The sequence below is a fragment of the Salmo trutta genome, chromosome 7 (assembly GCF_901001165.1).
Source record: "Salmo trutta chromosome 7, fSalTru1.1, whole genome shotgun sequence".
Lineage (NCBI taxonomy): Eukaryota > Metazoa > Chordata > Actinopteri > Salmoniformes > Salmonidae > Salmo > Salmo trutta.
In genome coordinates this window covers 57,007,757-57,034,911 of record NC_042963.1, presented here as the reverse complement: position 1 = coordinate 57,034,911, position 27,155 = coordinate 57,007,757, and the positions used below count along the sequence as shown (strand labels likewise).

At 39.2% G+C, this 27,155-nt stretch overlaps 1 protein-coding gene across 1 annotated transcript; it reads right to left on the bottom strand.

Annotated features, from left to right (window-relative positions):
* Positions 1-187: 187 nt before the first annotated feature.
* Positions 188-24,723, bottom strand: LOC115196565 (mucin-5AC-like). Its single transcript, XM_029757400.1, has 29 exons — positions 24,571-24,723; positions 24,377-24,439; positions 24,047-24,249; positions 23,806-23,873; positions 23,056-23,170; positions 19,650-19,740; positions 19,330-19,433; positions 18,948-19,164; positions 18,475-18,600; positions 16,709-16,826; positions 16,313-16,451; positions 14,640-14,747; positions 14,213-14,282; positions 13,810-13,947; positions 13,374-13,538; positions 11,703-11,797; positions 11,305-11,431; positions 10,557-10,660; positions 10,022-10,173; positions 9,796-9,845; positions 9,576-9,676; positions 7,705-7,856; positions 7,469-7,607; positions 7,204-7,311; positions 3,558-3,737; positions 3,179-3,418; positions 710-866; positions 423-551; positions 188-265 (listed from the first exon to the last, which is right to left on the bottom strand). The coding sequence occupies exons 1-29, from the start codon at positions 24,638-24,640 to the stop codon at positions 252-254; spliced, it is 3,543 nt and encodes a 1,180-aa protein (XP_029613260.1). The 5' UTR covers positions 24,641-24,723; the 3' UTR covers positions 188-251.
* Between the last annotated feature and the right edge of the window lie 2,432 nt (positions 24,724-27,155).

Below are 27,155 nucleotides of genomic sequence, written 5' to 3'. Positions count from 1 at the left end.
TATGTATATATCAAAATGTTGATCTGAAAACATACCATTTCTGACAATTCTCCTTGGAAGGTATAACCTCTCCCTCGCTGTAATGAGTTCCATCTCCATCGTAGCAACCACAGTCCACGATATGGACACACGTCATGGAACTTTCTTCCAAATAAGGCTTGGCCGAAGGACATTTTGGATAGCAACCTTTAAGATATAAACAGTCCATTTAATCCAGAACACCTGCACAGATTAGATCATCCTCATGGTATCTAGTTCACCAAAGCTGTAATGGATATGATATTTCAATATTTGTATTTCGTTTTCAGTATAAATGGACAAGGGAGGGAATTACATATTTTATACTGTACATTTGTTTAACAACTTGGAATGTAAATTGTCAAAATCAAACGACCAAGCTGTTATGAAGGGCTATTAGTTACCTTCCAGTGCAGGGATCTGACTGGAGCATGTTCCTGAGGGATTCTTGCAGGTCTTCATACATGGATATCCACACGGATTATAATGCCACTCACACTCACCAATAGGGTTGTAGAAATCACAGAACAGAGCTGGTGAAATTAAAAACATGTCACATTTTAACCAGGGTCCCAAAAGAGGATTGATTGAAAAGTTACACGTACAAATCATAAATTAGAATTTTGTCCCTATAGCAAAACAATCCCAGCTATCCATCAATCAATTGTCCCACTCAAAGCAAATGACTCACGGCAGATGTCTGGTGTTCTCCACTTGATACAAGCGCCTGCCTCATTACAGGCCTGGGCGTAGGCTGCTACAGCTGTACAGAAACACTCGCAGTCTCCCCCAGTGTCACAGGCACACGAGTCCCTCACACAGGCATCATGGAATGGCGTGGGGTCCACCTTTTAGGAAGATGCATTAAGCCACCATTTATTTATTCAATGCATTTCTCAGCTTGTTAAACAGACTACAGATGAACTATTGACGATGATTATTATTGGGTTGGATGGTTGACTTTATGTTTTGTTTTCTGTTTCAGTACTACTTTTGATGTTGGCTGTTGTCTTTTATGGTGACTGTGTGGACATTCACATGATAATTGACAAACCAATTTTATTAGAAAGATTGTAATTTTTCCATCATGCAACTCTGCTTGTCATTGTGTGGCCTTATAGAAAACCTGTTAGCCCAAGACTGTGCCACAAAATTATCGGTTGTTATAAATTCCACTGTTATTATGACCCTGAAGCTGTGAGGTAAATTAACTCTTGTTGCTGCCTTAACCAATATTCTTGTACTTGCGCACTTCCACTTTGGCTGCGTTTACACAGGCAGTCCAATTCAGATCTTTTACCAATAATTTTCATATTTAATACCTATCTGATCTTGTCCTTAATGTGTAAACAGCAAACAAAAAACACATGGAATCTGATCTTTTGAGGTCTGATTTATACCACTTCCATATGTGGATCTCAATCCTGATTCAAATCCTATTCTCCATGTGATCTCTGTCTGGATGCTCAGATCTGATGCTTTTGCTCTGTGTTTGTTTTGCACATGACCTGCCATTACCATGACAACCTGCCATTACCATGACAACCTGCCACTACCATGACAACCTGCCAGTACCATGACAACCACCCCAAAATGTAAAGGACAGGAAATGAGCATTGCATCGGTATGCTTCTTCAGAGCCTACAAGAGTGTGAATGAACCAATCTGATATGGGCCACATGTAAAACTAAGCGTGGACAGTCAGAAAAAAATATTGGCTATAAAAAGAAAATCAGTATTAGGTTGTTAGGAAATGTAAATAAGGCCTTTAAGGCCTAGATTCAATCCATGTTATAGTGCGATTGAGCCAACAAATGCAGCGTTTACCATGAATGTGGTCTCCACGAACACGGAAATATAGCTTTTTAAAGGTGGATAGCTGAAAAGGGAATCTAGCCCTTTTAGAGTTGAGCCCTCAGTCTCCTGACTCACATCTCAGGTCCATATTTATATTGCAGATGAACTTTTCTACTACCTATACTGCAGTAACGTGCAGAGAGGTCAGTGGCTGGGTAACAACTGGTTATTATCAAAGCCAGATTTACTCACAAATAAACCTTGATGAAGGCCAAGTTCCTCATACAACAGATAGCTCCAACAACCAGAGTGATTTAGGCTATTAATCCTTAAAAAGAGTATATTGACGCACCTGTGTGTCCATCTAATTAACATCATTAAAAAATCCAGATCACAATCTGTCAATTTAAGCTAGAGATATCAGGTTTTTGCCTGGCCTGCTTCTCAATCCTACATCGGCCTTCCACATCTGCGGTGAACGGTGGCTGAGCTATAGACCACGAGACGTCCCAAAAATCTGTCTTTTCACAGAAACGTCTGTAGCGCCCAAATGGTTTGGCCTAGAAACTGTTATGAAAGGGGAGACTCCTGTGAACAAGATGGTGGAAGAAACCCATACAAACGAATGGAAGTATGGAGGTAGCTTTGTGGCAACAAAAATAAGGGGTTAAATATGTCCCCCCCCAAAAAGTTTATTCCTGAGCTTTCTTAAATCTCCTAGATATTCGACAGATACTTTAAAATCATATTCGTTATGATTTATTTTTGACTGTCTTTTTTGCCATTTATGAATGTGTTGTTACGGCCTGTAGTAGTAAATGCCAAATTCAATATTTTAAATGTTTTCTTTCTCATATATGTATTTTTGAAACATAAAGGGGTCCTAAAATTATAAATGAAATATTTAAATTATCAATGGTATCTTAAACAATTCCATATGTAATCCCCCCCAACTACTTAGACTTTTACGAGAAAATTACAATTTTCACCAAACGTAAATACCAATGTACCCAAGATACATAAGCGATAGCCTCTGTTCAGCTTGTTTTAACCTGCCGACTGCATGTATCTGCTGTACTGTCTATTGAATGAACCTGCTGTACTGTCTATTGAATGTATTGGCTGTAGTCTCTATTGAATGTTTCTGCTGTAGTCTCTATTGAATGTATCTGCTGTACTGTCTATTGAATGTATCTGCTCTACTCTCTATTGAATGTGTAGGTTACGCAAATGAAAGTATTTATACGTGTGTCTTTTTGTCTTGGTTTATATCAGCTGCACTACGTCAACTTCCTAACAACGTCGGTTGGTATGGCAATAAAGTATTGAATCTATATTGAATAGTATCTGCTGTGTACTGTACCTGTGAGTGGCAGGCTGAGAAAACCTTACTGGTGATGATGCTGCAGCGTTTCAGAGACCAGGACTGCCTGTATGATCTTAAAGTGCATGGGTTTTTTATGACATCAGCATTGGGGCAACTGGGTGACACTTTCCAGCTGTTCCCAAACTCCAGAGCTTCAACAACCACTTCCTGGTTTCTGGACGTGAAGTCATTCTTTCCATTACCGTCGTAGTTTCCACACAGACCACACACTCTGCCCTGGAAGAAAATTAAACATTTAAAAAGAATAACTTGAAGTAGCTAATAAAACAATTTAAAAAAATGGTATGCCAATGCAATTGCTAAACAAAGATACAGTGCAATCACTGGTTCAAAATGTCCTATTCTAGTCACTCACCTGGAAGGTAGAGCTGAGTTTGATGAACAGGCTATTCTTCTTATCCCACATGAGGATCAGGCCATTTTCAGCCTCAACAACAACATAGAGACCGATAGAGTGGACCTGGTATGGCACGTCTACCCCTTTCTCTTGTTTGATCACTTTTACAGATTCATCTGCTAGTATGATCTCATTTCTCTGAAAGAAAGATACAGAAAGTGTTCATTGCTAATGTAGACAGGTTTACACTGTGGTGGTGCTGGGTTTATACTGTGGTGGTGCTGGGTTTATACTGTGGTGGTGCTGGGTTTATACTGTGGTGGTGCTGGGTTTACACTGTGGTGGTGCTGGGTTTATACTGTGGTGGTGCTGGGTTTACACTGTGGTGGTGCTGGGTTTACACTGTGGTGGTGCTGGGTTTATACTGTGGTGGTGCTGGGTTTACACTGTGGTGGTGCTGGGTTTACACTGTGGTGGTGCTGGGTTTATACTGTGTTGGTGGTGCTGGGTTTAAACTGTGGTGGTGCTGGGTTTACACTGTGGTGGTGCTGGGTTTATACTGTGGTGGTGCTGGGTTTACACTGTGGTGGTGCTGGGTTTACACTGTGGTGGTGCTGGGTTTATACTGTGGTGGTGCTGGGTTTATACTGTGGTGGTGCTGGGTTTACACTGTGGTGGTGCTGGGCTTATACTGTGGTGGTGCTGGGTTTATACTGTGGTGGTGCTGGGTTTATACTGTGGTGGTGCTGGGATTTACACTATCCAGGGTTACACTGTGGTGGTGCTGGGATTTACATTATCCAGGGTTACACTATGGTGGTGCTGGGCTTATACTGTGGTGGTGCTGGGTTTATACTGTGGTGGTGCTGGGATTTACACTATCCAGGGTTACACTGTGGTGGTGATGGGTTTTACACTATTCAGTTTGTACAGATACCACATGACGATTTGAAATTCTACTGTCCAAATACATAGCTAACCCTAACCCAAATACATAGCTAACCCTAACCCTAATACATAGCTAACCCTAACCCAAATACATAGCTAACCCTAACACTAATACATAGCTAACACTAACCCAAATACATAGCTAACCCTAACCCTAATACATAGCTAACCCTAACAATAACCCTAATACATAGCTAGCCCTAACCCTAATAAATAGCTAACACTAACCCACAATACATAGCTAACCCTAACCCTAATACATAGCTAACCCTAAACCAAATACATAGCTAACCCTAACCCTAATACATAACTAACACTAGCCCAAAATACATAGCTAACCCTAACCCTAATACATAGCTAACACTAGCCCAAAATACATAGCTAACCCTAACCCAAATACATAGCTAACCCTAACCCAAATACATAGCTAACCCTAACCCTAATACATAGCTAATACTAACCCTAATACATAGCTAACCTTAACCCAAATACATAGCTAACATTAACCCTAATACAAAGCTAACCCTAACCCTAACCCAAATACATAGCTAACCCTAACTCAGATACATAGCTAACCCTAACCCAGTTACATACCTAACCCTAACCCTAATACATAGCTAACCCTAACCCTAATACATAGCTAACCCTAACTCAAATATATAGCTAACCCTAACCCAGTTACATAGCTAACCCTAACCCAAATACATAGCTAACCCTAACCCTAACCCAAATACATAGCTAACCCTAACTCAGATACATAGCTAACCCTAACCCTAATACATAGCTAACCCTAACCCTAACCCAAATACATAGCTAACCCTAACCCTAATACATAGCTAACACTAACCCTAATACATAGCTAATCCTAACCTGAATACATAGCTAACACTAACCCTAATACATAGCTAACCCTAGCCCTAATACATAGCTAACCCTAACCCTAACCCAAATACATAGCTAACCATAACCCTAATACATAGCTAACCCTAAACCAAATACATAGCTAACCCTAACCCTAATACATAGCTAACACTAACCAAAAAACATAGCTCACCCTAATACATAGCTAACCCTAACCCTAATACATAGCTAACCCTAAGCCTAAACCAAATACATAGCTAACCCTAACCCTAATACATAGCTAACCCTAACCCTAATACATAGCTAACACTAACCCTAATACATAGCTAACCCGAAGCTTATACATAGCCAAACCTAACCCAAATACATAGCTAACACTAACCCAAATACATAGTTAACCCTAACGCTAATACATAGCTAACCCTTACCCTAATACATAGCTAACCCTAACCCAAATACATAGCTAACCATAACCCAAATACATAGCTAACACTAACCCTAATACATAGCTAACACTAACCCAAATACATAGCTAACCCTAACCCTAATACATAGCTAACCCTAACAATAACCCTGATACATAGCTAACCCTAACCCTAATACATAGCTAACACTAACCCACAATACATAGCTAACCCTAACCCTAATACATAGCTAACCCTAACCCTAATACATAGCTAACCCTAACCCTAATACATAGCTAACACTAGCCCAAATTACATAGCTAACCCTAACCCAAATACATATCTAACCCTAACACAAATACATAGCTAACCCTAACCCTAATACAAAGCTAATACTAACCCTAATACATAGCTAACCTTAACCCAAATACATAGCTAACATTAACCCTAATACAAAAATAACCCTAACCCTAACCCAAATACATAGCTAACACTAACCCAAATACATAGCTAACCCTAACCCTAATACATAGCTAACCCTAACAATAACCCTGATACATAGCTAACCCTAACCCTAATACATAGCTAACACTAACCCACAATACATAGCTAACCCTAACCCTAATACATAGCTAACCCTAACCCTAATACATAGCTAACCCTAACTCAAATACATAGCTAACCCTAACCCAGTTACATAGCTAACCCTAACCCAAATACATAGCTAACCCTAACCCTAACCCAAATACATAGCTAACCCTAACTCAGATACATAGCTAACCCTAACCCTAATACATAGCTAACCCTAACCCTAACACATCGCTAACCCTAACCCTAATACATAGCTAACCCTAACCCTAACCCAAATACATAGCTAACCCTAACCCTAATACATAGCTAACCGTTACCCAAATACATAGCTAACCCTAACCCTAATACAGAGCTAACCCTAATACATAGCTAACCCTAATACATAGCTAACCCTAACCCTAATACATAGCTAACCCTAATACATAGCTAACCCTAATACATAGCTAACCCTAACCCAAATACATAGCTAACCCTAATACATAGCTAACCCTAACCCAAATACATAGCTAACCCTAATACATAGCTAACCCTAATACATAGCTAACCCTAGCCCTAATACATAGCTAACCCTAACCCTAATACATAGCTAACCCTAACCCTAATACATAGCTAACCCTAATACATAGGGGTGATGTTTGTGCTGCTATCAAATCTGCCCGACAAGAATTCTAAGCAGACACTCCGTCAGACAGCCCTGTCAATCTGCTAACAAAACGTATGGGGGGACGAGATAAGTGCATCCAGAGTTCAGCATGCAATTCCCATCACAGTCACCGGTGTCGACATTGTATCAAATGTCCAGACTTGTCCATTGTACCTTTAATGTATTTATGAAGCCGTTTATAAACAGTAGTTCCTACCCCCAAGAAGAGCTTGATGGTCTTGGAACAGGTGGTGCCGGTGGTTCCACAGGGAATGTTCTCTGTGATCACTCTAAAGGTACCGTTTGGATTGTTGCTGCAGTAGTCCTGCAGGATGTATTAAAATACACAGTCAGAAAACCTTGGCCTCTTAGTTGTCTTTACTTCATCTTAATCATAAATAGAAAATTTGTGCATCATACATAAAGTAGGGGTTTTATTAAAATACAAATAAAATCAGAAATACAAATGATTAATGCCCTACCTGAGTAAGAGTGTATTCACAATCTCCATTGAAAGTGAACCTTTTCTCATCAAAAGTGATGAAATGCCCATCTCCATATATGGCACACATCCCATCACACTCCTTATTGGTACACTGCCATTTTCTGCCTTCGCAGGTGCTACAATGATGCAAACATAATCACATGGCAAGATTTTAGAGGGAAGCATTTGACATATCCAAAGAAGAAGAAGAAGAGTGATAGAAGTTGATTTTACCAGGTGTTGCAGTCTACTTTGAGCACATGTCCAGGTTGGTAGTAGACTCCATTGTGAGAACAGGGACATAGGTCTTCCTTGATGCATCCTCCGTTTCCATCAGACAGCAGACCATCAGGACATACACAGCCCGACACACACTCTGAACTGATCTATAACACACAATGAAATAGGGAAGGACTGACATGAATTTAAGTTGGGCATTATGTGCCTGTATGTCCCTCCACCCTCCAGGGTATAATATGTGGACATTATGTGCCTGTATGTCCCTCCACCCTCCAGGGTATAATATGTGGACATTATGTGCCTGTATGTCCCTCCACCCTCCAGGGTATAAGATGTGGATATTATGTGTCTGTATGTCCCTCCACCCTCCAGGGTATAAGATGAAAGTTTGGATCCTGGGCATAGCTATGTCTAAGGTAATAAATCATTTGATCAATCTGACACTGTGTAAAAATAACATTGTCCTTGTATGTTTTTATTGACGTGTTGTAAGGTATGTTTTTATTAACATGTTGTAAGGCATGTTTTTATTAACGTGTTGTAAGGCATGTTTTTATTGACATGTTGTAAGGCATGTTTTTATTAACGTGTTGTAAGGCATGTTTTTATTAACGTGTTGTAAGGCATGTTTTTATTAACGTGTTGTAAGGCATGTTTTTATTAACGTGTTGTAATGCATGTTATTATTAACGTGTTGTAAGGCATGTTTTTATTAACGTGTTGTAAGGCATGTTTTTATTAACCTGTCTGGGCTAGGTGGCAGTATTTTCACGGCCGGATGAAAAACGTACGCAATTTAAACAGGTTAGTACTCTGGCCCAGGAACTAGAATATGCATATTATTAGTAGATTTGGATAGAAAACACTCTGAAGTTTCTAAAACTGTTTGAATGGTGTCTGTGAGTATAACAGAACGCATATGGCAGGCAAAAACCTGAGAAAAATTCAAGCAGGAAGTGGAAAGTCTGAGAATTGTAGATCTTCTTTTGATTCTCTATCAACACCCCACAGGCATGTTTTAATTAACGTGTTGTAAGGCATGTTTTAATTAACATGAAGTAAGGCATGTTTTTATTGACGTGTTGTAAGGCATGTTTTTATTAATGTGTTGTAAGGCATGTTTTAATTAACATGTAGTAAGGCATGTTTTTATTAACGTGTTGTAAGGCATGTTTTTATTAACGTGTTGTAAGGCATGTTTTTATTGACGTGTTGTAAGGCATGTTTTTATTAACGTGTTGTAAGGCATGTTTTTATTAACGTGTTGTAAGGCATGTTTTTATTAACGTGTTGTAATGCATGTTTTTATTAACGTGTTGTAAGGCATGTTTTTATTAACGTGTTGTAAGGCATGTTTTTATTGACGTGTTGTAAGGCATGTTTTTATTAACGTGTTGTAAGGCATGTTTTCATTGACGTGTTGTAAGGCATGTTTTTATTAACGTGTTGTAAGGCATGTTTTTATTAACGTGTTGTAATGCATGTTTTTATTAAAATGTTGTAAGGCATGTTTTTATTAACATGTTGTAAGGCCTGTTTTTATTAAAACGTGTTGTAAGGCATGTTTTTATTAGCATGTTGTAAGGCATGTTTTTATTAACGTGTTGTAAGGCATGTTTTCATTAACATGTTGTAAGGCATGTTTTTATTAACATGTTGTAAGGCATGTTTTTATTAGCATGTTGTAAGGCATGTTTTTATTAACGTGTTGTAAGGCATGTTTTCATTAACGTGTTGTAAGGCATGTTTTTATTGACGTGTTGTAAGGAATGTTTTTATTAACGTGTTGTAAGGCATGTTTTTATTAGCATGTTGTAAGGCATGTTTTTAACGTGTTGTAAGGCATGTCCCATTTGTAGACTTACACAGTGACTGTCTAGTGTTTGACAGCTCTTCTGACACTCTGAGCCCTTGGCTCCGGGCCCTGCACTTGAACAGTTGAAGAAACCCATTGGTTCTTCACAGGCTGTAGGGAACAAAAGTAGGCTTTATAGGTTTGTAGGGACTAAAGTACAGAGTCTTGGTTGTGAAGTGATTTGCTGTATTTGGCAAATAAAGATGTTTTCTGAATTTCAGAGTACTCACATAATTGTTTTGGTTCTCCAGCACAGCTTAATTTCCCTTGTCTGCAAGAGCTGGGTGGTTAAGAGGGATACAAGAGGAGGGGGTTAAGCATGGTTTAACATGCCTCTTGAAGTAAACCAAGACTTCAGAAGAAGACAGTCGATTTCTAAATATTTTAGTAGATCCACAACAGAGAAAACCATCAGAGTTTCAGAGATTTTCTTTCACATGCCAACCAAGTCCTCACCAAGTAACCCCATAGATCCTTGTGACCTCTCCAGGGGGTACTACTGTGCCTCCATGGTAGCAGGAGCAGCGTGAGGCAGGGACACACTCTCCCTGGTCGTTCAGGTAGGTTCCCTCGGCACAGCCACAGCCGTCCACAGACACATGGTCTAACTGTTCAATTAAATTAAAAATGTTTTATCCATGATGGGAAATTACTTTGGGCTTGCCTCCAACAACAACATCCACAACAACAAGAAGATAAAAGACAACAACAACAACAACAACAACAACAACAACAAAGACAACAACAACATCCACAACAACAAGAAGATACAAGACAACAACAACAACAACAAAGACAACAACAACATCCACAACAACAAGAAGATACAAGACAACAACAACAACAACAAAGACAACTACAACATACGCAACAACAACAAAACAGCAACAACAAGAAAACGACAACAAGACATTAATAAAATGAATAATAATAACAATAATAATATTAAATAAATAATATTAATAGAAATGAGATGTCCATGTAAATGTACCTGGCAGGTAAAGTCTGGCTGGCTCAGTGAACGACAGGTGCGGTCACAGCTGGTCATGGTGTAGTCATAGACCATCGTGTCAGGGCAGCTAGAGGAGTACTTCCCTGTGGAAAACAGTATGGTGATTCAACATTTAATTTACATGTTTGGGGTTTCTTGTTTTTAAATAAGAGGGTAAACCCTGAACACCGTGGGTTAATAGGAGGGTAAACCCTGAACACCATGGGTAAATAGGAGGGTAAACCCTGAACACCGTGGGTAAATAGGAGGGTAGACCCTGGACACCATGGGTAAATAGGAGGGTAAACCCTGGACACCGTGGGTAAATAGGAGGGAAAACCCTGGACACTGTGGGTAAATAGGAGGGTAAACCCTGGACACCGTGGGTAAATAGGAGGGTAAACCCTGGGCACTGTGGGTAAATAGGAGGTTAAACCCTGGACACCGTGGGTAAATAGGAGGGCAAACCCTGGACACCGTGGGTAAATAGGAGGGTAAACCCTGGATACCGTGGGTTAATAGGAGGGTAAACCCTGGACACCGTGGGTTAATAGGAGGGTAAACCCTGGACACCGTGGGTTAATAGGAGGGTAAACCCTGAACACCGTGGGTTAATAGGAGGGGAAACCCTGGACACCGTGGGTAAATAGGAGGGTAAACCCTGGAGACTGTGGGTTAATAGAAGGGGAAACCCTTCTTTAATTAATAAATAAATAATTAAATTCAGTGTCTCTGATGTTTATCTTACCACAGGTGGTGTTTCTCCATCCACTGAGCAGGACGCCTGCAGCAGCACATGCATGGACGTAGGAGGAGACCGCAGCACACATGCACTCCTCACTCCTCTCACAGTTACAGCTGTCATATAGGCAGATCTATAGGGAGAGAAGAAGAAACAGAAGAAGAAGAAGGTTCAGTTATGAGATGTGTTAATGAAGAAAACTACTGTTTTCTGAAATCACACACAAGCACAGGACAATAGTATTATAGAAATCTGATTAGATGTTTTGAGATAAATTAAATTAATATTATATCATTTTGATATAGAACTTCTTAAATGATTGTTTAAAAATATATATATTCTTAGAGCTTTGGGATAACTCTGTAGTTAAAGAGCATTTGACAAATTAAAATCATCATACTTACTTCCTTGTAGTAATTTGGGTCGATCTCAGTGTGGCATTGGGAAAATATTCCTGCACGATCTGACAGCATCGAGCACCAGTGCTTGGCATATCTCTCTGTAAAACATTTTAGCAACATTTCACAAAGTACAAAGAGTTTTTATCTAGGCTTTACTGTGCATCTCAGTAGACATACGCAAGTGTAATCTCCAATAAGTATTCCAAGGCTCTGATAAAGGCTCTCTATGCCGAAACATTATGAAACAATTTAAATGGTTAGTTAGAAAATAAACTCAGATCTATGAACAGAGTGATCCTTTTTCTGTGACTATTTGGATAGAAAACACTGACGTTTCTAAAACTGTTTGAATGATGTCTGTGAGTATAACAGAACTCATATAGCAGGCAAAAACCTGAGAAAAATCCAACCAGGAAGTGTGGAAATCTGAGGCTTGTGGTTTTTCAAGTGATTCCCTATCCAGTACACAGTGACTTAGGGTTCATTTTGTACTTCCTAAGGCTTCCACTAGATGTCAACAGTCTTTAGAACGTTGTTTCATGCTTCTACTGTGAATATGGAGCGAACAAGAGGGCCTGGAGTCAGATGAGCGAGAAATGACATGAGCTCAGAGGTGCACGCTCACGTGAGTGTGAGCTGTGTTCCTTTTCTTTTCTGAAGACATTGGAATTGTCCGGTTGTAATATTACTAAAGATTTATGTTAAAAACGTCCTAAAGATTGATGCTATACATCGTTTGAAATATTTCTACGAATGTAAATAGAACTTTTTTGGACTTTTCGTCGTAACATTATCGCGCGCTTCCTGCATTTGGAGTAGTGGACTGAACACGCGAACAAAAAAGAGGGATTTGGACATAAATGATGGACTTTATTGAACAAAACAAACATTTATTGTGGACATGGGATTCCTGGGAGTGCATTCTGATGAAGATCATCAAAGGTAAGTGAATATTTATAATATTTATAAGTTTTATTGACTCCACAAAATGACGAGTTTGGTTTTGTGTCTGAACGCTGTACTCAGATTATTGCAAAGTGTGCTTTTGCTGTAAAGTTTTTTTGAAATCTGACACAGCGGTTGCATTAAGGAGAAGTGTATCTATAATTCTTTGAATGACAGTTTAATATTTTATCAACGTTTATGATGAGTATTTCTGTAAATTGATGTGCTCATTCATCGGAAGTTTTGGGAGGCAAAACATTTCTGAACATTACACGCCAATGTAAAATGGGGTTTTTGGATATAAATATGAACTTTATCGAGCAAAACATACATGTATTGTGTAACATGAAGTCCTATAAGTGCCATCTGATGAAGATCATCAAAGGTTAGTGATTAATTTTAGCTGTATTTCTGGTTTTTGTGACGCCTCTCCTTGCTTGGAAAATGGCTGTGTGGTTTTTCTTGTCAAGGTGATGTCCTAACATAATCTAATGCTATGCTTTCGCCGTAAAGCCTTTTTGAAATCAGACACTGTGGTTGGATTAACGAGAACATTATCTTTAAAATTGTGTATAGTACTTGTATGTGTGAGAAAATTGAATGATGAGATTTTTGTTGTTTTGAATTTGGCGCCCTGCTATTTCACTGGCTGTTGAATAGTGTGTCCCGCAGGTGGGACGGTCACGTCCCACATACCCCAGAGAGGTTATAAAGAGGTTGAAGGAGTACCATTCTCTACACTCAGACTGCATGGGATCTCAAAGCTCTGTGTCACATCAGGACAGCTTGCTTTGTTCTTCCACGTGTTGGCGAATGTCACAGCGGTTCCTTCCACCAGTCCATTGATGGTTCTGAAGTCATCAGCTTGGACGCTGTTAAAGTCTCCGCAAAGACCTGGATAAGAGATACAAAACATTATAACAGGTGGTTTGAACTAACATTGACTGAAGATGCAATGCATCAAGTATCATTAGTTTATTAATAATTGTTTCAGGTGAGGTCTGACCGAACCCCTCAAACAAGTGGTATAGTGACACACGTTACAATAACAATAGTTTGATAACCAATCAGCTTTTATAATAATAATAATGCATGAGATTATTATTATAGACCCAAAAACGCTTATCTTTTCACAAAGACGTTAAATGAACAGAGAGAAACATACCCTGGGTTTTTTCTTTGTGTGAACTGCTAGCTACGATGTAGACCTGCATTATAGGTGTTATCTGCACCTCTAGTCGGAGCCCATAAGAGGTATGCACGACGATGTAGAACGTAGAGGGCTGAAAGATCTTTACATCCGCTGTGGAAAATATACACAAGTTCTAGTCACAATCTAGTTTAGCATGAACTTTTAGCTCCCACTTCCCTATTGTGGGATGCTTATGGTGTTACATGCTGCTAGACAAGGAAAGAAAGACGATAAAAAGAGACAACTTCTGGTACAGTACGTTCTGCAGGGGAAGGGTTACAAACATACGTTTATACTGATTAATAACTACAAAAAAATAGACAGATATCACATTTCTGTATCCCTTTTCTCAAGCAGCCATCAATCAGTCACTCACCCATGAAAAGCGGCAACTGAGAAAACATCTTGTCGACAAAAACCCTTCCACTGGCCTCGATGACGATAATCTGCAAGTGACAAATTACAACTTGAATAAAAACGACTCCCCAGGTGATAAGGAGTGTGGAACACGGTTGGAGTCAATTCCAGTCAATTCAGAGAGTAAACCTAATTCCAATTCCAAATGTTCCTCACTGAAAAAACAATGAAGAGCATTGGAATTGGAATTTCAGTGGACTGCCTGAACTGACTGGAATTTAAATGGAATTTACTCCAACCCTGAAGTGGTGATACGAGTCACTGACAGCAGCAGAAGTCTCAACATTGAGTTTTTTTCCCCTGAACATATACAACATGGTTTGATGTTGATATATTTTAATATGACACTATCAGGTGGGTGTGTCACTGCAGAAAGGCTAACTTACCATGGACTCTGGAGTCACCAGGGTTACAGATCTTAGGCAGGTCTCAATGTCTGTCTTCCCACATTTCACTATGTCACCCAGGACTGTGAAAGCAGTCTTGTTGGTTTGCTGGGGACAATTGGTACACGGTATGACAGAAAAAGTTATGGAATGATAGTAAAGTTAAGGCATGACAGTAAGGATAAGGGAACACGTTTTTTGTAACACACTACTTACTACTTGCCTACTTTCGGTTCTAGGGAATTACAGTTCCTTCAGGAAGTATTCACACCCCTTTACTTATTCCACATGTTGTTGTGTTACAGCCTGAATTTAAAATGTATTAAATATATGTTTTTTCACACAATACCCAATAATGACAAAGTGAAAACATGTTTTTAGAAACTTTTGCTAATTTATTGAAAATGAAATACAGAAATATCTTATTTACATTAGTATTCATCCCCTGAGTCAATACATGTTAGAATCACCTTTGGCGGTGATTACAGCTGTGTGTGTTTCTGGGTAAGTTTCTAAGAGATTTGCACTCCTGGATTGTACACTATTTGCAATTATTTATTTTTGTACATTCTTCAAGCTCTGTCAAGTTGGATGTTGATCATTGATAGACAGCGATTTTCAAGTCTTGCCATAGATTTTAAAACTGATTTATGTTCAAACTGTAACTAGGCCACTCAGGAACATTCAATATCATCTTGGTAAGCAACTCCAGTGTATACTTGGCCTTGTGTTTTAGGTTATCGTCCAACTGAATGGTGAATTTGTCTCCCAGTGTCTGATGGAAAGCAGACTGAACTAGGTTTCCTCTAGGATTTTGTCTGTGCTTAACTCCATTCTGTTTATCTTTTATCCTGAAAAACTCCCCAGTCTTTAACGATTACAAGCATACTCATAACATGAAGCAGCCATAACATGATGCAGCCACCACAATGCTTGAAAATATGAAGAGTGGTACTCAGTAATGTCTTGTATTGTATTTGTGTCACGTCCTGACCAGTATATGGGGTTATTTGTTAATGTAGTTTGGTCAGGACGTGGCAGGGGGTGTTTGTTTAGAGTGTTTCGGGGTTTGTTGGGCTATGTTCGTATTTAAGAGGGGTGTTTGTTTAGAGTGTTTCCGGGTTTGTTGGGCTATGTTCTTTGTTAGTCTATTTCTATGTTAGTTCTAGTATGTCTATTTCTATGTGATGTTTATTGGGTGGACCTTCAATAGGAGGCAGCTGCTCCTCGTTGCTTCTAATTGAAGGTCCTATTTAAGAGGGGTGTGGGTAGTTGTTCCTTGTTTAGTGTTTGTTACACAACAAAATGTGGAAAATTTCAAGGAGTGTAAATACCTTCTGAAGGCACTGTACATTATGATTGAACTTGATTGAAAAGTCTGATGTTATTTATGAGATTAATATGGATAGTGATAGCAATGGTATCTATAAGCACCTCCAATGCAAGTGGCTGCCAGCTGTCAGCCGCAACCGATGCTTGATGTGGCCCGTTCGTGGGCCAGTACATGTTCGCTAGCGAGTTAGGAGTTAAGTCTACTAAACATACAGTACGTGTCAGCATGGAGTCATATTACTGCCAACTGACATGGAATCTGAATTGAATCACTGTGAATTTGTATGAAAAAAATCACATTTTTATTCAGTATTTCTCCATACAGTAGGTTAGATCCCTACCTTGGACAGGACATATGAGCAGTCTCCATGGAAGGTGTAGGTTTTCCCATCGTAGGTGGTGATGTGGGAACCTCCCACTATGGAGCAGGTAGCTGGGCAATCTAGATCCACACAACTCCACTGGCCTTGGATACAGGTACTAACGGAGAGAGACAGTCAGTTTAGCTTCAACACACCTGGCTCAACACATCCAGTTTAGCCTCAACACATCCAGCTCAACACAGCCAGTTTAGCCTCAACACATCCAGCTCAACACAGTCAGTTTAGCTTCAACACATCCAGCTCATCACAATGCAGCTCTCAACACATCCAGTTTAGCTTCAACACATCCAGCTCAACACATCCACCTCAACACACACAATCATTCAGTGTATATAAACACAATGCAGCTCTTACCATTCATGGCATGTTCTTGAGAATGATTGTCCAGGCTGGTAAGATTGTCCGTTGTGGAGACAAGAGCACTGGTTCACAGCTACACAGCCTTTATGAGTGATGTCATCAAACACAGTTCCTATGAGAAAGGCATTCAACACATTTAGTCACCTGATCCCGTAAATTACATTCAATACATTACATTTAGTCACCTGATCCCATGAATTACATTTAATACATTACATTTAGTCATCTGATCCCATAAATTACATTAAATATATTTAGTCACCTGATCCCATAAATGACATTCAATGAATTTAGTACTTCCTTATCTCATAAAATACATTGATCCATGTAGTTCAGTATATTAATTACTACGGGACATCTGTTGCAGAACTTTTGTCAAATAATGAAATCTCCAGTCCTACAATAAGGCTACTCTTCCAATCTATGTAACCTTTAACCTGTTACTGGTTTAAATGGCCACAAACTGATATCAGGGTTTTATACAGCCTTCCTGGTTTAAATAGCCACATAACTGATATCAGGGTTTTATACAGCCTTCCTGGTTTAAAGAGCCACATAAGTGATATCAGGGTTTTATACAGTCTTCCTGGTTTAAATAGCCACATAACTGATATCAGGGTTTATACAGCCTTCCTGGTTTAAATAGCCACATAACCATTATGAGTTTTAATACAGTCTTCCTGGTTTAAAATCCAGGGATGTGGACTCCAGTCATGTTGCAACTTGAGACTTGACAAAAAGTAAAACACTTCCCACTATACTTTGACTTGAGCTAATTTAACTTGGACTTGAGCTGTATGACTCGATTTGTCATCTTGCACATGTAAACCTGTCTGGGGGGGGGGGGGGGGTGCAGTTTGTAAAATGTGGGGCCAAAATCACTGAACTTTACTTGGTACTTACCCACTATTACTTGGGACTTGACTCTTAACTCGAAAAATAAGACTTGAGACTTGCTTAGGACTTGAAAAATTGAGACTTGGTTTCATCTCTGTTAAAATCAGTGAGTGTGCAGTACCGGCAGAGCAGAACCTCCGTCGGTGAGATTGCATTTGTTTATTTTTAATGCAACTTTAAAATAGTTACACAGCTGACATATGATGTTGTACTCAGCTACTTTAAAACAGTTACACAGCTGACATTTAATGTTGTACTCAGCTACTTTAAAATAGTTACACAGCTGACATATGATGTTGTACTCAGCTACTTTAAAATAGTTACACAGCTGATATTTAATGTTGTACTCAGCTACTTTAAAATAGTTACATAGCTGACATATAATGTTGTACTCAGCTACTTTAAAATAGTTACATAGCTGACATTTAATGTTGTACTCAGCTACTTTAAAATAGTTACACAGCTGACATTTAATGTTGTACTCAGCTACTTTAAAATAGTTACATAGCTGACATATAATGTTGTACTCAGCTACTTTAAAATAGTTACATAGCTGACATTTAATGTTGTACTCAGCTACTTTAAAATAGTTACACAGCTGACATATAATGTTGTACTCAGCTACTTTAAAATAGTTACACAGCTGACATTTAATGTTGTGTTCAGCTACTTTAAAATAGTTACACAGCTGACATATAATGTTGAATTCAGCTACTTTAAAATAGTTACATAGCTGACATATGATGTTGTACTCAGCTACTTTAAAATAGTTACACAGCTGACATATAATGTTGTGTCCAGCTACTTTAAAATAGTTACATAGCTGACATATAATGTTGTATTCAGTAAATTAGTGCATGTACCAGCAGGGCAGAAGCATCCGTCGGTGCAGTGTTCCTCACAATGCTGGTTCCTCTTTGGGTTGGAGCAGGTATCAGTGCAGGGACTACCACACTCCTGGTACTGCATGCTTAAAGGACACGTCTTCACTGCTCAACACAGACAAATAACCCTGGTCACAAATCTGTTTCTGAGTCTTCATTATTTCACATTTTCACATATTCTTCTATTGAAATCATTGGAAGACTAAGTGAAAATTAGAATTTGCTCCTCAGTTTTCAGTCACATAAATGTAAATACTAGCATGTCAAAGAAGAAGACACTATAGGTTACCTAAGGCAAAGCATTATTGCATGTCAAAAGTGTTTACTTTGAGTTACAACAAAGCTCTGGCTGAGGATTTTTTTCCCCTCCCACATCAAAACTACCAACAGAGAAATACAAACAAACAATCCAAAATAAAAACAAAAAGGATAAAAAAAAAAGATTCCCTTACTGCAGAACTGGTCGGTCTTCCACTCTTGGGGTTTCCCCCCTGCGTGAGCACACTGGCGGGAGTACTCTGACATGGTGGGGCAGGCGCAGGCACTGCTGCTGCTGTTGCCACAGTGACACATGTCTTCTGCACAGGCCTTGATGAAGGAGTCTGTGGCAATCAGGTCCTTACAGCTACTGAAGGCAAGACTGGTGAGAAGCTGCTCACAAAGTTCGGTCTGAAAGGATGAAGAACAAGAAGAATTACTAAAGACAACATAGAGGGATTATGTATTGATCAAATGTCAGCCATGATGATGTTGATATTTTAAACTAACAGTCATGTTTAAATGTAATGAATTAGAAATCTTAAATGTTCAGCTCAGATCTAGGCTTGTAAATACCTGTTCTTCACACTGCTCAGTGTGACCAGGGATTTCTGTACAGGTCTCTGTTGGGCCATTCATCTTCCAAATATCACCATAGTCGATTGTCTTCAGATGATCATCTGTAAGAAAATAAACATAGTTTTATCTTACCTGTTATTTCCCCTAACAAACAGTCTCTGTCATCATGTGTTTTGTGTTTTTGATAACCCTTTCTTAAAATGGTACCTTGAAAAATACTTTATAACCCCTTCCTAACCCATAGATTGAACCTATACATTCATAAACAGAACAGGAGCGTAATCCGCCCCTCTAAGACATTTGGTGATTTTGTTTACCATTCCTAATGAACTCGTTGTAAATCTGGACTCCGTTGAAGTCTCCACACAGCCCACAAGTCTGATTCTGGAACTTTGAGTCCAGCTCCACCTATAAAACCAATGGAAGATAACTGAGGGTTAATGCATCGCAAATATGTACATTTCACATACAGCTAGCTGGCCATGCAGCTACAGCAGTTTATATGTACTGAAATTTCACATGCTTCATCTGTTCTAGCCTGGGTACCAGTCTGTTTATGCTAACATTCCAATCCTGGTTCTAGCCTGGGTACCAGTCTGTTTATGCTAACATTCCACTACTTGTTCTAGCCTGGGTACCATTCTGTTTATGCTAACATTCCACTCCTTGTTCTAGCCTGGGTACCAGTCTGTTTATGCTAACATTCCACTACTTGTTCTAGCCTGGGTACCAGTCTCTTTATGCTAACATTCCAATCCTGGTTCTAGCCTGGGTACCAGTCTGTTTATGCTAACATTCCACTACTTGTTCTAGCCTGGGTACCATTCTGTTTATGCTAACATTCCACTCCTTGTTCTAGCCTGGGTACCAGTCTGTTTATGCTAACATTCCACTCCTTGTTCTAGCCTGGGTACCAGTCTCTTTATGCTAACATTCCACTCCTTGTTCTAGCCTGGGTACCAGTCTGTTTATGCTAACATTCCACTCCTTGTTCTAGCCTGGGTACCAGTCTGTTTATGCTAACATTCCACTTCTTGTTCTAGCCTGGGTACCAGTCTGTTTATGCTAACATTCCACTCCTTGTTCTAGCCTGGGTACCAGTCTGTTTATGCTAACATTCCACTACTTGTACCTGTGTTACAAGCATTTCGCTACTTCCACAATAATATCTGTTAAATATGTGTATGCGACCAGTAGGATTTGATTTGATATACCTATGTTTGGCATATGATGCTGAGTACAAGGAGTGGGATGTGAGCACAAAACAGGCATTGTGTTTCAGGTTAGGTATGTACAGATAGAATCAACACAGAGCATTAGGCTACCTAAAACAAATACAAATGTGTGCCCAGGACTTTGCTAATATTGTTTAATGTTTAATGTATTGTATACCCAAGTGGTTATTCATTAAAGTGAATTATGTGGATTAGGGATCATGTCTACAATATATCTACAATAGGAAACCTGTTTCACTGTAGTTTTATTCTGGTCTGACATGAAACGGATAGGATCTAACAACAATACCAAATACATTCACTGTATGAATCTTCCCAACTATTTGTTTCTCCGTTTTAATAATCAGGATTCTACTTTTTGTTGGTTTGTGTTCTATAAACATCTGAAAGGGGAGGTGTCTTACAATCCCCTCTGTTTTTACCTCTCCTGTACATGCACTCTTCCCTTTAAAACCTTTTAAACTCTCATCATGTTGTTAAAACCTTTTAAACTCTCATCATGTTGTTAAAACCTTTTAAACTCTCATCATGTTGTTAAAACCTTTTAAACTCTCATCATGTTGTTAAAACCTTTTAAACTCTCATCATGTTGTTAAAACCTTTTAAACTCTCATCATGTTGTTAAAACCTTTTAAACTCTCATCATTTGTTAAAACCTTTTAAACTCTCATCATTTGTTAAAACCTTTTAAACTCTCATCATGTTTTGTATTTTCTTGCGTGCATTTAGAATAATAATAAAATGAAGCATCATATTCATGATGTTTTCCTCATTAAATTGAATGTGAGTTGTCTGAAAACTGGTCTGTCTGCTGTGCAAATATGTTTCAGTCTGAGGTTATGATGTTTGAGTACACTGGGATTATTTACATACACACGAAGGGGAACGATGATACCTACAGTATTTACTCACAACAATGTCAATAGATATTGAGACAATATCGTGACTTCTGATCTAATCACACTCTGGAACTGATTAAACTAATACGTTCTTCCATACTGTTCCCACCAAATGGCACCCTATTCCCTATATAGTACACGACTTTCAACAAGAGCCTTATGGGCCCTAATCCAAAGTAGTGCACTATAAAGGGAATAGGGTGCCATTTAGGACAACGCTTTTCTGAGTTTTTTCACTGAAGCCTAGATGATGAAAGGGGTTGGTGGAGGAAGTACATTGTTCCACATCTTTGATTGGAGCAAAGACTATTCTAATATCACTTTACCTGCCAATCTGTGGCCCTACTAAAGAGACCACAACTGTTGGAATGATCATTGATGTTCCCAACAGTTCCTCTAACACTGATGTTCCCAACAGTTCCTCTATCACTGATGTTCCCAACAGTTCCTCTATCACTGATGTTCCCAACAGTTCCTCTAACACTGATGTTCCCAACAGTTCCTCTATCACTGATGTTCCCAACAGTTCCTCTAACGCTGATGTTCCCAACAGTTCCTCTAACACTGATGTTCCCAACAGTTCCTCTATCACTGATGTTCCCAACAGTTCCTCTAACACTGATGTTCCCAACAGTTCCTCTAACACTGATGTTCCCAACAGTTCCTCTAACACTGATGTTCCCAACAGTTCCTCTAACACTGATGTTCCCAACAGTTCCTCTAACACTGATGTTCCCAACAGTTCCTCTAACACTGATGTTCCCAACAGTTCCTCTAACACTGATATTCCCAACAGTTCCTCTAACACTGATGTTCCCAACAGTTCCTCTAACACTGATGTTCCCAACAGTTCCTCTAACACTGATGTTCCCAACAGTTCCTCTAACACTGATGTTCCCAACAGTTCCTCTATCACTGATGTTCCCAACAGTTCCTCTAACACTGATGTTCCCAACAGTTCCTCTAACACTGATGTTCCCAACAGTTCCTCTAACACTGATGTTCCCAACAGTTCCTCTATCACTGATGTTCCCAACAGTTCCTCTAACACTGATGTTCCCAACAGTTCCTCTAACACTGATGTTCCCAACAGTTCCTCTAACACTGATGTTCCCAACAGTTCCTCTAACACTGATGTTCCCAACAGTTCCTCTATCACTGATGTTCCCAACAGTTCCTCTAACACTGATGTTCCTTTCAGTTCCACTAACACTGATGTTCCCAACAGTTCCTCTAACACGGATGTTCCCAACAGTTCCTCTAACACTGATGTTCCCAACAGTTCCTCTAACACTGATGTTCCCAACAGTTCCTCTAACACTGATGTTCCCAACAGTTCCTCTATCACTGATGTTCCCATCAGTTCCTCTAACACTGATGTTCTCAACAGTCACTAGCTAACTACAGACCGTTTTCATCAGGACCAGAATATTGCAGAAAAGCATCACATTTACATTTGACATTTAGCAGACACTCTCATCCAGAGCGATTTAAAATCAGTGTATTGAACCAAAGCAGGTGAAACAACCACATATCACTGTAGTGTAACAGAAGACATATGGAAATGAGAAAGCATACTGAACACATACCCAGAGGGAATCATCTTCATTCCACATGACGACTAACCCCAGCTTGGCTGTGATCTTCACATACGAAACAGTCCTCTCAATGAAGATGTTAAACTGACCAAATGGTATGGTGACCCTAGGGGGACAAAACAAAACAATCAGAGAGGAGAGTCGGTATTTCAACAAGGGTCGAAATTGTCCTTTAAAGTATTTTCTTTGTATTTTTCTTCCTCCCCTATTGAGACTGTACTAGGTAAACATGTCTGTATACATTAGGATTTCATCAAATGGAATTTCAGCTTGATAACGTTCATCTGTAAATGCACATCAACTAAACTTCAGAATATGAGTTTTACCTCTGAATGCTGTACAATGAATTATTTTAGATCGCTGATGAACTCACTGTTGCTCGTTGAAACTGACATTATGTAGATTGTTAAAACAGCAAAAAGTTGATCTCAAGATGAGTTAAATGATGATGCAGCACTGCATCCATTTTTTTTTAATTCTGAATTTTACCTCAAGTCTTCATACAAAAGTAGCAAGTAAAGTAAAATACTTTCCATTCTTTTTTACCCTTACATTTGATAAATGCAAGTGGACAAAACTAAAAAAAGATTGATCTCTGAATAAAATGAATCCCATTGGATGTAGTTAAGTGATAACAAACCCCCGTATCATTTGCTTTCTGTATTACTATTTATTTTACACATCTAAGAGCCAATGGTTTTACACATCTGAGATCCATTGTTGACTAGACTGGGAACTCACTTTAATCCGTTGACGCTGATGTTACCGTTGGCCAGCTCCACGAAGGTTCCATCCAGCTTCAAAGAAACCTTAATAATAACAACAGTAGGACATTTTATTTGACAGACGCCTTTCAGGACCCTCAAGGTCACCTTACATTAAGATCATAGAGCAATAAACACAATTAATCAATAGTGAAATTTAAAACAATTAATCAATAGTGAAATTTAAAACAATCAAACGACTGATCACAAAGGAATACCTTGGTGATGGTGGGCAGCCCATCTACCTCCCCGCGCTGCAGCTGAATGTTAAAGGCCTCGTAGCCACTGCTGCTCTTACACAACGACGACAGCACGTAGTTACAGGTGTAGGGCAGCTGGAAGAAGTCTCCATCGTAGGTTTTGTAGTGGTAGTTACCCCATGTGCTGCAGACCTGCCCGTTATGAGCTGGACTCACTCCTGCTGCATGGGGGGAAATGTACAGTATAGTTGCACCATCCATCTCTGAATATAAGATGTATAATATAACAGTACAGTAGAATATAGATATTTGAATATTAGGTGACATATATTCAACAACACAAATTACCTGATAAGATTTGCAGTTTGGCATCATATAGACTCCCAATGGAAGTCATATCTGGAATCATAACTGGAAATAGACAGGGAACAAGTCTTATTTTGCTTCTAATCCAGCTCTTCTTTAGTTCCTAAACTATGCTACATGGGTTATCCTAAAGTGCTAAATTGTATTTCATCATATCTTGTCTTGTCTTTTCTTACCAGTGTTAGAATGTGCAGCAGATAGTCCGAAGACGAGAGCGATCCACGGCTTCACCCATTGGAGTGCCATGATGGTTCTTCTAACGAGTCCTCCTGGTCCACCTGAACAGGTACTCTTCCTGTTCCTACTGATACTGTGAGGCACCAGTTGCCTGCTTTTAAACTACTACACTCAAGGAAGTACCTTGATGATGCTGGGATAGTTGATTCTGTATCTAAGGAGGGGACTGATCAAACTTTAGGTGTTAGCATTGTTCTGTTTGTCTGTCTGTCAGTGGTAGGATTACCTGTAATTGACATTGTGTAATGTATTAATCATAATAATCCCTAGGTAACTATCGATATTCCTGATAAGTAGGGTACATCCCAAAAGTGTTCCCTATACAATGAGTGTACAGAATATTAAGACTCCTTGTGAAAGCTATGATCCCTGATTGATGTCACCTGTTAAATCCTCTTCCACCAGTGTAGATGAAGGGAAGGAGACAGGTTAAAGAAAGATTTTTAAGCCTTGAGACAATTGAGACATGGATTGTGTATGTGTGCCATTCCGAGGATGAATGGGCAAGACAAAAGATTTAAGTGCCTTTGAACGGGGTATGGTAGTAGGTGCCAGGGCACCGGCTTGTGTCAAGAACTGCAACGCTGCTGGGTTTTTCACACTCAACAGTTTCCCGTGTGTATCAAGAATAATCCACCACCCAAAGGACATCCAGCCAACTTGACACAACTGTGGGAAGCATTGGGGTCGACATGGGCCAGCATCCCTGTGGAACGCTTTCGACACCTTGTAGAGTACATGGCCTGACGATTTGAGGCTGTTCTGAAAGCAAAAAGGTGGTGTGCAACTATATATTAGGAATGTTTTGTACACTCAGTGTATAGTGCACTACCTTTGAACAGAGTCCTCGTGTATGGTATAGGGTATAGGGTGCCATTTGGGCCCATATTGATTACAGTTAACCCTTATCTAAACTGTGATGAATGGACAGACTCATCAACATTCTACAGAATCTTAGATTTTTTTCATTAATCTTTAAAGGGCCAGTCTGTGATATTTACAGCCATTTATACCATAGACGTGGTTGAGTGGCAACATTTCTCCAGCCCCATCCCTCAGCTTTAATAGCAAACCAAGTGACGGGGCTGCCGTTTATTTAATTTTCAAATGAAGGAGTGGGCCTTTGTATGACTAATTGATGATGCGCTGTCCATCTGTTTATGCTGATTTTAAGGTTTTACCTGTTTTTTTAATATATTGTATGACATCACATTTTATGTATGTTCTGCATATGTACAAAGATGTTCAAATAAACCTTTAAAACTTCAATTGTGGTTTACTACTTGTCATGTTTCATGACCTGTTCTTGGAAAAAGAGGGATGAAAGTTTGTGTTAGTCTTATTAGGGACACAGCCTGCTTCACAGCCAAGCCTCACCACTGGACCACAAAGTTGTAGGATCAATCCCAAATAGCACCCTACTCACTAGCCCCCATAGTGTTCTGGTCAGAAGTAGTGCACCATATAGGGAAAAGGGTGTCACTTGGGACGCATCATAGATGTCCTACAGTTGTTCAAGCGTTGGGTTGTGTCTACAGATTATTTGTTTTTGGTTGGAGGAAACGTTGTAACATCAACTCAACCGCTCAGTCATTTCTAAGTTCTCAGATCGCTAATGAAGCATTAACAGGACATGACTAAATATTGACTTAGCAACTTATTTACAATTCATCATCAGCTCTTGGTGAACACACTACACAGTCACGCAGTAGAAGATGAGGTGTCAAGCTCAGCTCAATTATAATTCACTGACATATTTCAGAGCTATACTTGTACTAACAGGATGTCTGTTGTGTTAGAACACAGTAGTGATACTTCAGATAGAGCAGAGCAGTACTACTTCAGATAAAATATAGTAATGATACTTCAGATAGAGCAATGACACTTAAAAAAACAGAGTATTTCTACTTCAGATAGAACAGAGTAGTGATACTTCAGATAGAACAGTGATACTTAAAATAGAACAGAGTAGTGATTCTTCAGATATAACAGAGTAGGGGGTACATCTTTTTAAAACGATTCTTTTAAAGACGTTATTTGTGCACTTCTACAGTAAGCCAAACAAGGGGAATAGGTTTTTGAAAGTTGCATTTTAATTAAATAAGCAAGCACAAGTTTCTATATTTCTACATTTTAAATATCAGCCATTCAATCTGTTAGCTAAATAACAGCTCTTCGATGCAGGGTACCAACAACAATTGCTCCCCGGACGTCGATTAAGGACACCAACTCTTTGGTTCTGCATAACGTGCAGAAGACACTTTTTGGTTGAATCCATTCAGTTTTGCTATTGACTAGGTATCCCTTTCCCTTGCACACCCTTATTCATCATCATCACAAAATACCATTAAAAAAAATCTGCTATTGTAGGGAAACACACCATTATACATACCATTGGTGTAAAGTACTTATGTAAAAATACTTTATAGTACTAAAGTATTTTGGGGGGGTATCTGTACTTTACTTTAGGATTTATATTTTTTGCAACTTTTGCTTTTACTTCTCTACATTCTGAAATAAAATT

Bases quoted from the DNA above. Each gene is read 5' to 3' on its own strand.
- LOC115196565 (XM_029757400.1), bottom strand. From the start codon at position 24,640: ATGGCACTCCAATGGGTGAAGCCGTGGATCGCTCTCGTCTTCGGACTA. The intron at 14,283-14,639 runs GTAAGTTAGCCT...TGTCACTTGCAG, and splicing joins TGGTGACTCCAGAGTCCATG to ATTATCGTCATCGAGGCCAG. The intron at 3,419-3,557 runs GTGAGTGACTAG...ATTTTCTTCCAG, and splicing joins AACTCAGCTCTACCTTCCAG to GGCAGAGTGTGTGGTCTGTG.